Raw genomic sequence first — 15598 nt, 5'->3', positions numbered from 1 at the left:
GTGTGCGCCGCACATCCTGCGCCTGTAAAAAGTAAAGCCGGCATTGTGGTGGACTATGGTTATAACCCTCGTTAACTTTGGTTGATGTAGTAATAAAACGAAATCGTTTATTTATCTCAACACCTTACCTATTTCTACCACCAAGCAGTAATGGTCACAGTGGTGTTCGGGTTGTGAAGGGTAAAGGTACTGGTGAAATTACAGGCACATGAGACTTGTTAACTTATGTCGTAGTGTAACGGGCACAGTGGCGGTGCCCCCAGATCTTTATGATTTAAAGCTCTGAGTAACACTGCAACGTGTGCAGGCGTGTGGCTTACTACCAGGCGCACGACTTGTTCGTCCCGTCACTTGATATTAAGAAAACACATTAATAAGTAAATATAAGTATAAGGTACAGACCTTTTTATCTCACACCGCTATTGTTGTTATTAAAAATCATCGTCATGAGCTACAGAGCTCAACACAATGCCGGAGTAGGTATATCTCAGCATCGCGCGTGATATTCGGCTACTAATCGGAGACTTCTGGGCAGCTTTGGTAGGTATATAAGATAATAATTTGTACCTAGGTATCCATTTTTATACGTGACTGTACTTTTGTGCGTTTCGATCTGAGTCAGGTTTCGCGTACAAGACACGCTCGCTTATTATAATTTTGCGGATCAGTGGCTTTCATTGTGCTATATTCGATGTTAATGATGCACGCTGTAAGCATATTGCTAAACATATCGTGGGTAGGTAGGTAGGTACCCACCAACCCACTTAGGTATCTAAACAAATTTTAACTAAACAGATTTTTTTATGATATCAAGTGACGGGACGTACGCCCGGTGGTAAGTGACACGCTTGTCCATAACAGTTGCAGTGCCACTCAGAGCTTTAAATCGCAAAGATTTGAGGGGCAGTACCACTGCGCCCATCACCCTAAGACGTAAGTTGAAAAGTCCCGTGTGCCTGTAATTTCACCAGCATCCTTACCGTACATAGAATTAAGTAGTTTTATCCTTTTGTAAATAGCAGTGTCATTAAACCGACGATAAGGGAAGTTATTTACCTGGGTGTAATTAAGGTAATAATTAATAAGCAAGATGCGTGATCGGTTGATGTCGAAAGTTTCATAAAAATATTTAAATCAGCTCTTCAATTTGCCATATAACGTTGGGAATGCAATAATGCGTAACTAGCATTGGATTATGTTTCTATTTTGGTAAATTAGCGGCCAAATCAAATACGTCACTGTCGTGCCAACCAAATTAGCGCCATTTACGGGAATCCATGTTATCAGTCCGTATACAACATAAATTAATGCTTACTGTGCAAAATTGGAAGTGATAGAGCCATTGAAATTACATAGTAACGTCCTTCAATCATTCTCTTGTAAAATTTGATGTAGTGCAGATACGCGCCTTACCCATGCTACATACGCGCATTTGCACTATCCCCGACAATGAGATAATTTAGAAACTTTTTCGCGCGACACTATGAAGGTGTGCATACCACTAGAAGGAAAAGATTCACTTGACCAATGTGAACAATATATTAGCATACCAGCGCTGGCATGCCGGATGCACTGGCCACACTAGGTATATCAATGCTTTCAGTCAGTAGGTACGTAAGACGTAGAAACGTGACTAGTGACAAAATATAGATAGGTACTAATAAGTAACCATCTACTTAATGTTTTGTTTGGATAAAATTGATACTTAATTTGTAATATAGATTGGACGCAAGTGGACGCCGACGAAACCTGAGAGATAATTGGCAATCGCCGTCACAGATAGAATATCAGTTACACCTTCTGTTATTGTGTCCGGGAGCTTGTTTTTGTTACTTATTGATTTTAGTTTTTAAGTTTCTGTACATCTGTTGTAAAATATTTTACAATACAATTTATGTAAATTTAGACTCCCTGTGTATCTCCCATATACACTATACCGTTGTGCACAGGACTCCTGCACTAGAGAGCACGCTACAGCACAATGATCTGGTACTTACATATATATATGTGTAAAACAAGATACCTACTAAACTAAGTAAGTACGAAGTAGGTAACCACAGTGGCGGATTTGCCCTAAGGCCCAGTAGGCCCGGGCCTAAGGCGGCCAGATTTTAGGGGCGGCCAATCGTGAAAAAACCGTTTTAAATGTTTTATTTAAATCTGAAACCTCCGAAAATATGAAAAACAAGCAGCTGTTATTGTTAACTAAATTTCTGAATCGATTTTGATAAAAGTTGGCAATAAAGTAATTCATTATGTAATCTACCAATTAGGTGTATGATGAGTGCGCCCAAGACTGCAAATCCACCACTGAGTAGGTCCTCATTCAACTATATAAGAATGTAAGGTTAAGATTTTAAATTTAAAACTTTTAACGGGCTAGTTGTATTTTTTTTTCGTAAAAATTTAAAAAAAGTTCTAGGTACGTAGGTACTTGGACAAGCTTTGTTGAAGGCTAAAATAAAAGCTAAAAAAATGCTGTGAGTGTTTCTTATACGGGCAAATAAATCATTCAGAATAATAAAATATGATATCCATCACCATTGACAATGAATAGCGTTAAGTACATAAAAGCTAAATCATGAAATGTATCATTTTACTGAAGAAAACAAAAAGAAAACATTTTCAGTGCCATTATCTGACACGCCCACAAAACTCTGCGCCAATAGTGCAATGTTAGAGGCGGTGCTTGTTCGACGCCGCACATTGTTCTAAAATCCGTTTTACAGGCGTCAATCTCTGAAAAGATATTTCAGCGTGAACATGGTTCGCCTCCCATTATTCATTCCTTATTGTTTAACGTGATTTACAAGACAAATTATGACATCAGCTTTACAGAGATTTTTTTTTAAATCGGTTTTACTGAACGAAAACTTGACTTTGTTTTATCAGTGAATTAAATTATTAGTATCAGTGCTGCTAAAAGTGTATTTTTGTTCAACAAGTGGTGGAAAAATATGCAAAGTGAAGGTAATGCCGAGGGTGAAACTAATAATGGTGCTCGTAAAACATTGCGAACGCCAAAATGTGCACGGTGCCGAAATCATGGCGTGATATCGTGTCTGAAGGGGCATAAGCGACTTTGCCGGTGGAGAGATTGTCGTTGCCCCGGATGTTTGTTAGTGCTGGAGCGACAGAGAGTTATGGCTGCTCAGGTAGGTACAAGTAACGCTAATTGCCACAAGTTGCTTGCTTACTACTAAGGGACTCTAGACACTTATTAACACGGAATAGGCTTGAGTTAGTGATTTTTTTATGATACCAAGGAATGGGACGAACAAATTGTGCATCTGTTGGTAAGCGACGCGCCTGTCCATAACAGTTGCAGTGCCACTTTTAAATCGCAAAGATCTGATGGGCAATGCCACTGCGCCCGTTACCTTGAGACATAAGTAGATAAGTTAAAAAGTCACATGTACCTGTAATTTCACCAGCACCCTTAGATAGCATTCAAAAATGAAACGCAGTAATGGTCACATTACTGCTTGGCGGCAGAAATGGTGGCAGCACTTCCTAAGACGCACTCTCACAAGGAACTCTGAAAAAGACTCAGTCTTTTAAAGAATATTAAAAAACTTGGATAATTTTTAACTCCTCACGACTAGACTAGTTCTTTAACCTTTAAGTCTTGAGTCATAAGACAAAAACTGAAAACTGGTTTGATTCGAAGTCTTTTAACCCCAGGAATTAAAACATAAGTAATTAATCATTACTCAAGACTTATAGGACTGGAATGACCCTGCGTCAAGGTAGTCTGGGAAGTCACGAGTTATGATTCGTGTGGGGTGTGTCGTCGGAAACTCTACATTTAAGATTTAAAGATTTTTATTGAAGTAACCAGAATGATCATTAACTATCTAGGGTCTGAACCGCTTTCATCTCTAGCTCGGCCGATGAGAAAATTCAAACCGCAGTCAGTCTTTTGCAATTATTGCATGGTCATGAAGCTTTTTCTAATCGACTTAATACGATTCCGTGTCAATAAGTGTGGGGACTCCCTAATAAAATTTTTTTTTGTTATTTTTGTTCCAATTTAATATTACCTAGATAATAGCAATAGGTATACTACACAATTAATTTTTTTTTGTGTTTAAATGTTAAAAGTGCATAGGTATTTACTATAGATCCAGTCCCCAATAACTAATCTGTCACGATTCCACGTAAGTACAATCGCTAGAGACACACGGTTTTTCTAACGATTTGGATAGGTATACAAAAATACACGGTGTCTTTAACGCGCTATGTTTTCATCCATTTATCATTAATAATTTAGAAAAAAAATATGAAAAATATTTTTTAATCCAAAACTGTTACGAACGCACGTATGGGTAGGTTAGTAGGATGCGTGAAGTGTTAGTACCTACTTACTAGTGTATGTAAAAGTGGAAATAATACCTATAACTATATGTATCGAAAATTAGTGCGATCTAATTGAAAACGCTGTCATTTGGATGTCCATGCACTTCTGCAACCTACACGGTACCGCTAACATTTTATGTTAGATGGCAGCAGTGGGATTTACGAGATTATTTTCATAAGATTTTACTCGCCAATGCGGGAAGAACAATTATAGATAGGTACCTACTTATATTTATGAACGATTGGAGATAATTTGCTGTTGCTGATTTTTTATTTGCATCTATTTACCACTTTCTGTCTTATTAGCTTTAAACATCATCAAGTAAAGTGAAATTTGTCTGTGTACAAGGAGTTCTTTAGTTTGATATTCCGACTTACGTTCGCAGGTGGCGCTTCGCAGACAGCAAAGCGCTGGTGGCAGCACGCAAGCACGTGACGGGGAGGCAGCTGCCCTGGCGGCTCGTAAGCAGGCCTACCGCGCACGGCTGCGATGTATGCAAATGACCAGAGTCTACCCTGTCCAACCTCTACAATATGGTATGTAATTCAACTTATTCAACTACTGCTCCACCGTACGTAGCCATGGCAGGTAGCTATATAATAAAACATGTGATAAAAATAACACGTACTGCACGAAGCAATTTATGAACAAGTGGAATTTTATAGCTCTCCTATTTAGGAATGAAAAAGTTATCGATTAATTTTATTCATTTTTTTTTATAATATCAAGTGACGGGACGAACAAGTACCACTAAGAGCTTTAAATCGCAAACATCTGAGGGGCACTGCCACTGCGCCCGTCACCCTGAGACGTAAGTAGACAAGTCCCATGTGCCTGTAATTTCACCACCTTTACCCTTCAAATTCCAATTAGGCAGGGCCAACTTCGAAAAAGAGGTCAATCGTCGAATCCGACTCCGTTGGGCAGCTTTCGGGAAGCTCCGGGAAGTCTTCTCATCCGCAATACCGCAGTCCTTGAAGACAAAAGTCTTCGAGCAGTACGTGTTGCCAGCGATTACCTACGGCTCTGAGACGTGGTCACTTACTGTGGGTCTCATAAAAAAACTCAAAATCACTCAACGAGTTACGGAGCATTTTGCAGATGTGACCTTATTATACTAAGGGCGCGATGTAGGCTTTTACAAATTTTCTGAAAGCAAGGACTTGTCATATCTATTAACCACGCTTGACCTAGAGTTTGGTCATGTCATCAAAGATGGCGTATACACGAATTTACGGGGTTGTAGGAGTTTTCTGACCTGTCCCACAGCAGGTACGTAGGTACTTAGTCGATTTCTCTAACACCTACGGCATGATATTCTAGTGATGGTATTCGTAAACGGAAACTACACGACAAGCCGGTTAAGTAAATTTACAATTTAACATAATTCATTCTGTACATACGCCTACGGAGCAACATTACACTGCTCATTTTTTTCGTGTATATGTGCTTTCTAAGGCAAGGGAAAAATATTCCAACCCCTTCAAGTAGTATCAAAATGTGCCTAAAAAACAAAGCCGTTAACTTGCCGCATTCTGAACAAAGTAAGTTTTAAGAATTCGAGACCAGTAGCGGACACATGGCGACGGCAGCGTTTATTTTTGTTTACACAGCTTTGCTAATTTACTAGAATCGTACGGTGCGGATATGTCGCTACTTTAGACAACTTATTGGTTTATGTAAGATAGACTTTTACGTTTTTCCACAATCTTCACTTATGGAAAGATAAAACGTGGACAAAAATGGCAGGTACACGCTCGCGCAGAAGATACTTTTACCTTCAAGATTATAGGTATAAAAAATAACTTTAGATAAACATTATCTAATTATAATTAACGTGGAAGTAAGATATTGTAATGGAACATCTATACTCTGGCCAAATTCGATATAGAATGTTTAAAAACAAAACGTTGCTAGGTAACCAATGATGGCGGGTGTAAAGAACATTTTTTGTCCATGCTTATATTAGGCTAGGTATTTCTGCCCACGGGCTGCTATGTAAAAGTAATACCTACTTTGTAAAGTATTTGTAAAGTATCTACCTACGATTTATAAATAAAAGTATAGTAAGTTTTTGATACCTATTAATGCTTACTGCTAGATAGTAGGTAATGGTAGTTGAAAGGAATAAAATTGTAAGATTTTATTGTGATTTTATTTTATATTAATTTACTACATTATCTAAACCAACAGCAGCGTCAATCTCCGATTCCGAATGTGAATTACTATTCGAACTCGAATGTTTGCAATCTCTCCCTTCAAGCCAAAATATCTTTAGGGATGACACAGTTTTATAAATACTGCCCTCGGAATGAAAAAAGGCACAACTATCATGTAAAGTATACACTTTACATGATAGTTGTGCCTTTCTTCGAATAAATAATTACATACTGAAATTTTTTATTTTGGTTTCAAATCACTTATGTACTAGTGATTTGAAACTTCTATTGAACAAAATTAATTACATACATGACTTCAAGATTAGTATTATTAATAGCATAATCGTATTTCGGGGGAAAATATTGAAATTGTGATAACTAGAAGGTGCAAAACGCTTAAAATCATATGTTTTTATAGGCATTTAATCTACATCGAATTTGGCTAGTGTGTGTGTATGTGTGTGTATATATATGCATATAGTAATGCTCCGCCGCGTCTGGTCGACCAGTGAAGGAAAAAAACAGGCGGAATTAAATCCTGGTACCTAACACCTGCGCACTTTCCTAAATATATCGAATGGCAAAAGTCAGACGACTGCGTTTCAGACTGCACATTTACATTTACCTCCACGAGCAAATTGTAGCCAATGAGTAACATAACCCGGGGCACCAGCAAATCCGTAAAATCCAAGTGGCAACAGACGTAACTGTCCCAAGACGTCTGTCTTTGAAAAGATCGCCAAGCTTTTTCACAGCAGTTCGGATTAGACATCATATAGCAGCTAAAATTCAGTTTGACACTGTCGATTTTAAATATGTATGTCATTATCAATCATCGCGCTTAAGCACATGTTATTATTAATAAAATTTAAATGTATAAAACCCCGACACAAAACACTGTACTCCAAATAGCCAATAAGGTCGCTGTGCACGACAAGTCACTATCTGTAAGCTACTTAATTACTCGTTGTGATCAATTTAATGGGCCCAAATACGATATTTATTCTATAATTACTAGAGGTATTGGATAGACTGCAGATCTTCCTGGTTGCAACTACAGGTCAAAGTTACCATATTATTGCTATGGCATCAGATAGTACAGAATCCATCAGACAAAGTGGATAAATAAATTTAGTAGCAGTAGAGCTCCTTGTGAAAGAGTTCGTCCAGGGAAGTACTGCCACCTTACCTATTTCTGCCGCCAAGTAGTAATGTCAGCATTACTGTCAGTGTTACTGTGAAATTACAGTCACATGGGACTTGTCAAGTTATGTCTCAGGGTGACGGACACAGTAGTAGTGCCTTCAGAGCTTTGCAATTTAAATTCATAATATTAACCTTGGAACTAAGTCCAAACTCATGGTACCACGATTTCGTTTAACTAAGGTAAACGATTCTTTTATGGGAAACTGTATACGCTTTTCCAATAAGATTCCGGAGAATTAAGATTATCATTTCCTAAGTTTAAAACTTACATTAAAAGTATTTTAATTGAAAAGTCATATTACAAAATTGAAGAGTATGTTTTAGATAAAGAAGTATGGAAAGACAACAAGAGTCTAGATTCCACACAATTATGATTCAAAGTGTATTTATTCCATAGCATTTAAGTTTATTTGAAAAGAGCAATGCCTAGAGTTTCTTGCTCGTTCTTCTCAGGGAGGTCAGCGTAGTGAACGAGCAGCTTAAAAAAAATGACGTTTTCAAAATGTGTGTGTAAAATGTTTACCTATGGAATAAATGATTATTTGACTTTGACACTGAGTGGCACTGCAACTGTTATGCACAGGCATGTATAGCTTACCATCAAGCGCACGACTTGATCGTCCCGTCACTTGATGTTATAAAAAAAGGATAAATCTTCATATTATGACTAATATAACAGAATAACTGGGAAAATTGCTGATGATCTTCAAACAGCTGATCCAATGTTCATCAAACATAGCTAAGAAGGGTTGTTGCTGATGTAGGCTTTTTACACATCAGCGGATGCTGATGCGGATTTCTTGAACTTAACATCAGCGAATGCTGATTTTTTGTATCTAAAAAATCACGATAAATGTATTTCCTCACTGAATCTACCTACATGAAAAAGCTTTATATCTTTTTTTGGTATACTAAAAAAATTATTTCAATGATTTTGTGTCATTTATTAATAAAACAATCATACTTACATACATACCTAGCTTAATCGTTGTGGAATTTTATTAAAATTATATTCTAGAAACAACGGCTGAGCTGTGACTGAGCTGCATTTTCGGCTAACAATCTGTTTCTGAAAGATTTGTAAATTATTCCAATTATTCCACTAAACATGCGCATTGAATATCAGATCGATGAATGCTGATGCTGATATTTTAATTCATGCAGATTGTCCGCGGGTGCTGATTTTCGCAACAACCCTACTATTTTTGAATTGCTGTAGATCAATTAGCTTGTACATGTACTTTCTTTTCTTAAATAAATGATGATTATTATTATTATGAACCATCCAGACTAAATTACACTTAAAAACTGCTTTAAGATCAGTCCGGCCTTTTGGGAGCCACAGACAGACATACAGATAAAGATGCACAGGCAAAGGCTTCAAACTTATAACCCCCCTTTTTTCGGTGCGTTGTTCTGATTATAAAATTGATAATGTTAGGTCACTGTAATTGTCAGTGATGCGCTATTATAATACGCCAGTATCCGTATATTTTTTAAGTATATTATACTTAACACGAGAACAATTAATTTTGTAAAACACAAAAAAGCAGTGATTTCAGTAGGTAATCTTACGCTGAAACTTGTTATTTAATTTGTTCTGTAATCGTATTTTTCCTTATTTTGAAATTACACTTTTGTCTTTGCCTCTTCTTCTTTAAATAGACAACGAAACAAAATGTCTCAAACAGTAAAAGCGTTAAAAGCAATCCGTATTAATGGCCGAGTGTCCCACACCACTCCCCTACAATATTTTTGTTGTAAGCGAGACCACACTGCACACTGTCGAGTGTTTCGTTTCGACACTGAAATGCTAAATGCGAATTAGCTGAGTAAATATTTGTTTTACAACATTAGGAGCGAGTTAAGATTGTATATTTAAGGTTTGAAACCACAGTACAACAGATTTTATGAAGTGATTCTGTGAATAGAAATTGTTTAAAGGGGTGGGTACCAACTAGCATTGTTGCAAATATCAGCATCCGCATCTGCGGATAATCTGCATAGATTTTGCATTGTTCAAGTCGTCACTGACTTAACAGGCACACTGGAATGATTTACAAACCTTCCAGAACCAGACTGCAAACAGAAAAAGAAGCTCAGCCGTTGTTTTTAAAATTCAACTATGATAAAATTTCACTACGATAAGCTAGTCTGTTTTTTTTATTATTTATTATTTTATTGATTAATCGTGAATAATTTTCATAAAATCATTGAAACAATATTATGATACATAGAAAATAGAAAGCATTTTAATGTAGACAGATTTAGTAGGGTTTACATGGTATATTTTTGGAACTATTTTTTAAATAGACAAAATCAGCATCCACTGATGTCAAGGTCAAAATATCAGCATCCGCTGATGTGTAAAACATCTGCACCAGGAACAAACACTATGTTCATAGTAGCCGTAGAAATAGCTTTACCTTGGTTTATATTAATAATAATACCTAGATATGAAGTTGCTTTATTTTTATAGGTATTTTTTCACGGTTTAGATCGTAAGTAGATGCCTGAACATAAAAGTTTTATAACATAGATTTATATTATGGACCTACCAAGAGTTTTAATAAAAATTTAGGCGCTGTAAACTTGTTAATGTAAAAAGATACTGTTTGAAAATTAAAAATAGAGAGCATCACATCTGTAATAAAACTGAAATGACTCTTGAAAATGTCCCCGGTTCATTACAGAACAAAAGCTGTCATCCAAAACTCGGCTACATTTCACTGTCTATTAAAAAATAAATACTTGAATTCTTTTAACTATTTTTATGGGTTGTAAAAAAGTGTGAAGATTGTTTTACAAGAGAGCGGAGGCGGCTCTTTGTCGTGGTGTCGGGTGTCGGTGCGTCGCGGGCGCAATGTTGACGGTAAACATGTCTTCCGCTGCGTTGAATGATAGCTCCAACGATGTTTAAAAAATTAGAAATTTATGTTAATTCTTAATAATTGACGTAAAATGTACCTTGTTTTAGTAGCAGGGAAGTACTGCGACCTCACCTATTTCTGCCGCCAAGCAGTAATGTTGGTATTACTGTGTTCCGGTTATGAATGGCAAGGGTGCTGGTGAAATTACAGGCACATGGGACTTAACAACTTATATCTCAGGGTGACAGGCGCAGTGGCAGTGGCAGATCTTTACTATTTAAAGCTCTGAGTGGCACTGCAACTGTAATGGACGGGCGTGTAGCTTCCCATCAGGCGCACGACTTGTTCGTCCCGTCTTGATAAGTATTATAAAAAAACACTAGACGAAGTGCATGGAGAGGATTTAATTAGTTACAACGTTGTATGCAATGATATTATACTTACTTATGCACTGATTGTATGTAACAATTTGTTTGGTTAGATTTACACATGACGAAAAGACAAATTCGTTTTCACAATGTATGTAACAATTTATCTGGTTAGATTTACATAAGAGGAAGACAAATTCATTTTCACAATGTATGGAACAATTTGTCTGGTTAGATTTACATAAGAGGAAGACAAATTCATTTTCACAATGTATGTAACAATTTGTCTGGTTAGATTTACATAAGAGAAAGACAGATTCATTTTCTAATCGGACTACGTCGTACTTTTGTAACTGAAACTCTGTAACAAATGGCGACCGGACGGATTGTCTATCGAAATATGGAAATGTTGCATTTCTTGTTTGAAAAGTAACATTGAAAACGTTAGCGGGGGTCCTAACAGGCTCAGCACACAATAATATACTTATTAAAAAAAAATCTGCGCTTTAAAGATTGGTTAATCTGAAAATTACCCAGAAAACTTTTTCTACCTAAGTAATTTCGGTGAAATTTTTATTATTTTAATATTCTAGAATATTATCATTAAATAAATATGTTTTTAATATTCAAATGTAGGATCCTGAAATATTATTTAAAATTTCACGATAATATACTTGAATAATAAAAATTTTCACCGATATTACGTAAAGAAAACTAACCCGAAAATTACCCACCAGACTGTATAATATCACAGAACATTCCCGTTACGTCACGATTAACCTAGAAGATGCGCGTGTGATGCTGCAATAGGTATTATCTGACCGAGAAGATCCACGATAACGACAAGAATAGAATAGCCAATAACGGAAAACTCGCAAAGGAGGAAAAACAAAAAGCGGAATTAAAACAAAAAGGTCAAGTGGTTAAGAAAGTCGAATCAAGATAGATTAAAATGTTAAAAAAACATAGACTGAGACAGACTACCCAACTGTTTTGCTTTCAAATCGGTTAAGTTATAATACATAAAAGTATGGCCATTCCGCTAAAGTTCTTACCCATGTAACAAACAAAATGTACGCCAGTCACTCGGTTTGTACATGGAAGCAAAATTTGTAAAAGCAATTTATTTTTGTTTCCTATTGTTGCACTTATACGTATAACCTTCTATTTTGGATTGAAAAAACTAAGTGCATAGTTGCATTCAAAATTTCACACCCATAATGCTATGGTCACACAGAGGCGCGAGCGGGAGCGTTCGGCGCCCGGGAACACCCTGGTACGGGTGGCGGGGTGGCGCGGTCCGAAGCCGAACACTATGAGAAACAGGCGGACCAGGCCCTGTACTCTCGTTCTCCGTCCAATATCCGTCCGAAAAAAATTTAATACTGTTAAATAATTAATACTCCCAGGTGCGGGCGCGGGAGCTGTATTTAAAAATTATTATAGAAAATGAAAGGTGGCTGTTTTTCGTGTCACCCCGGCCGCCTTCGCGCCGCTGTTCCGCTGTGAACTACGCATGCTGTGTGGCACGCCCCGGTACGCATTCGCTTCTCGCAGGTCCGGCTCCGGATCGGTTTTACTGCTGTATGCCGCGTCTGTGTGGTCTGACCTTAAGGCCACATCTGCGAATTAGGACAGAAGTTTAAAGATTCTAACGAACGAAATTTCAAATCGTATTTAGGCTTTGACTAAGTCAATGTATTTAGGTATAAGATTTTAAATGTTAATTTTTAAATTTGAAAATTTCCGTTTTTTGGACGAAGTACCTTTTTTTACGCTATAAGCGCAATATCGGGCGATCAAAGGTTAAAATAACTTATAAAATAAAGCGACTGCCCTAATTATTTCTGTAGTAATTCTGCTTTTTGTGCCTCTAAAAAGTTCACTTTAATGGAGGTACGAGGTTCAGGAATTTAGCCGACGATAATACAGTATCATTTGTTTCATGTAAATCGCATTATATTTACGACTTTCATATGATAAATCACTTTTGATGTATGATCACATGTGGCTTCAGAATATAAGTACGATTTCGTGTTCATTCTAGTAGTGATAATTCGTTTTCGTTAAATATGTACGTTAAAGATGTGCGCTAGGTATAGCGTCTGTTACGAGAAACGAAATATATTCCATATTGTCACATAGTGTACCTACTTATATGTTGTATAAAAAGCAATCCTATTGTCTCTCTAGGTAACACAAGCCTGATTACGGATCCGACATGGAGCGAGCGTGTGCGTCGTCGCCGAGCGTTCGCGGATGTCGAGTTAGAGCGAGGGTCGGCTCCAGCACCCACCGCCCCACCGGCGCCCCCCGCGGCTGTCTTTTGCAGACATCTCTTAGCAGCCTTACTCACCAACTACGCACCAGCTCCTCCGCCACCACAGAAACCTAAATTGTCGTTTTCAATCGAATCTATAATTGGTGTTCAGTAAAATTGTCTACACCAAATTGACTCATCCGAAACCGAAGGTAGTGAATACCTAGTGGAACGTGGAAGAGTAAAACTGCAGTTTAATAGTAAACGAATGTATGTTATGTACATACTGCAATGTTATAGGCAAGTCAACCAAACTCAAAAGGACTTTTGTTCAGTGAGGAGTCTCTCGAATTAAGAGTTTTGTAGTTTCCGACTTTGGGTAGTTCCTAAAGTTATTCAGTTTGATGTCGCTATTAAGTGAATATTTATAAAGAAACATAATTTTAAACTTTCTTGTCGTAATAAGTAGGTGAAGCAAATGAAATAAAACTAAATATTTGAACAATGAGTGCTTTATTAACGAAATGTATGGTAAAGGATTTGTATTTCGAGGTCATTTTTGCAACCGGAAATGTTAGGTTTGACATCAAAATCTGATGCAGAAATCAGACATCTAAATGTTAAAGTGAGTACAGAAACTCCGAAAAATGTGATACAAAAGTTTGTACATTTAAATTTTAACGTGTTATGACACCAGCCTACATTAGGCCACAGGAGGTAGTGGTAATCCCAGGAATTCTATTTTAATATAAATCTATAAAATACTCTTATCTGTGTACTGTACTCACCTTATATATTACAAATAAATTAATTAAACTCGACTTACACAACGGAAATATTTCAAACTTCACAAATGTAAAGCTGTAAATACAACAATTTCATTGATGGTCAAATTCTATTAATGAAAACTCCAAGATGATAATAATTTACTTATAAATAAATTATAAAAAATCTGCATGGGTTAGTAAATATATAGTCCTGATTATAACAGATGAATTTATAATGTATTTTACGTAATAAATAAAAGAAACATCATAAAATATACTCAAAAATAAAGTGATTATCGATAAATAGTAAATATACTTTCGGTGTGGAGCAATATGTAAGTACGTAAATAAATGTTAATAGTACATGACATATAATATAATCGTATACATAGATAAATTAGTGAGTTGACAACCATTTTACACAAGATAATATATACAGTACACATAATACAAGACAATATATCCATAAAATACGATACATACAACTTCACAATATAATGCACAAATAAATATGTACTTTGTTGAATTTATTAATGCACAACACAAAAATATGTCAACTATACGCGTCGCAAACAACCTAATAATAATAAATTTATATCGACAATGCATCACATATGTTCGTCCGTAGAATACAACTATAATTTAATATAACTATGCCTCGAGGAGGGGAGTGCCTCACGAAAGTCGCCACTCACGCACACATGCACGCTATCACTTATCCGACTATTATCACGGTTCCTTTTTATGAAAACAAACAACTACATTATAAAATCATGACATAAAATCTCCTAACCTTAAAAATAAATTACGAAGTGGGTGACCTCGTAAGCTTCATGTAAATGAATTTCACTTACAAAATAAATGGTTCTCAAATGTATCCGAATCGCAGCGGTTTGTAACGGCAAATTTTTAAACGGGCACCGAAGCGAGCAAGTTATCTAATAGATGTTACCTTAGTTGCAGACATTTTGGTAGATTAACCTGCTTGTACATTCTCCGATGGTGCGTCGGAGGTGGGACAGTTGACCTCTCGCGCTGGAGAGCATTCATCCGCACTCTAACCGGACTTCGTTGGCACTTGACAAGGAATGGGACTAGACAGGAACTTGGGATAGGACCGACAGGGATTTCAGGGACCGAGGAAGTCCTACTCGAGTAAACAATATATTACTTAAATATATGTAATACACAATTCGCCGATACCCAAAACATATGACACCCAAAATTCTAAGTTGATGTGACGAAGCCAAAAAATAAAATTTAGATATTTGACGGAATGTTAAAATTTACTTATATCCCCGAAAAACCGTAATAGTTAATCCACTGCACACCTACCTCTAAATTGCAATATTGTAAAATATACTAATGTTCATTTGAACTACAAAATTTCAGATCCCCATTATCTGAAAAACTAAATGACATATAACAAGTGTTTTAAAGTCAGACTTTTAGCTTCATAAAACAAAAAATAACAATTTTACTTGCATATAATATACATCGCAATATGTATTTACATATACATAATATTACTTTATTTTATTATAATAATAAATAGGAATTTATATCAATCATATAAGTTGCTCCCGGTAAATCGACTTTTGAAGTGTA

General features: G+C 36.4%; 1 protein-coding gene across 1 annotated transcript; it reads left to right on the top strand.

Annotated features, from left to right (window-relative positions):
- Positions 1-2957: 2957 nt before the first annotated feature.
- LOC113230528 (doublesex- and mab-3-related transcription factor 2) lies at positions 2958-13534 on the top strand. The gene is made up of 3 exons (XM_026464506.1): positions 2958-3155; positions 4746-4896; positions 13157-13534. Exons 1-3 carry the CDS (start codon positions 2958-2960, stop codon positions 13396-13398), a joined length of 591 nt encoding a protein of 196 aa, XP_026320291.1. The 3' UTR covers positions 13399-13534.
- Positions 13535-15598: the final 2064 nt, after the last annotated feature.

The sequence above is a fragment of the Hyposmocoma kahamanoa genome, unplaced genomic scaffold (assembly GCF_003589595.1).
Source record: "Hyposmocoma kahamanoa isolate Upper Pololo Valley unplaced genomic scaffold, ASM358959v1 63, whole genome shotgun sequence".
NCBI lineage: Eukaryota > Metazoa > Arthropoda > Insecta > Lepidoptera > Cosmopterigidae > Hyposmocoma > Hyposmocoma kahamanoa.
This window is presented reverse-complemented; position numbering and strand designations above follow the sequence as displayed.

Coding starts and splice junctions, on each gene's coding strand:
- LOC113230528 (XM_026464506.1), top strand. CDS start 2,958: ATGCAAAGTGAAGGTAATGCCGAGGGTGAAACTAATAATGGTGCTCGT. Junction 3,156..4,745: donor AGAGAGTTATGGCTGCTCAG/GTAGGTACAAGT, acceptor TTACGTTCGCAG/GTGGCGCTTCGCAGACAGCA. Junction 4,897..13,156: donor TGTCCAACCTCTACAATATG/GTATGTAATTCA, acceptor TTGTCTCTCTAG/GTAACACAAGCCTGATTACG.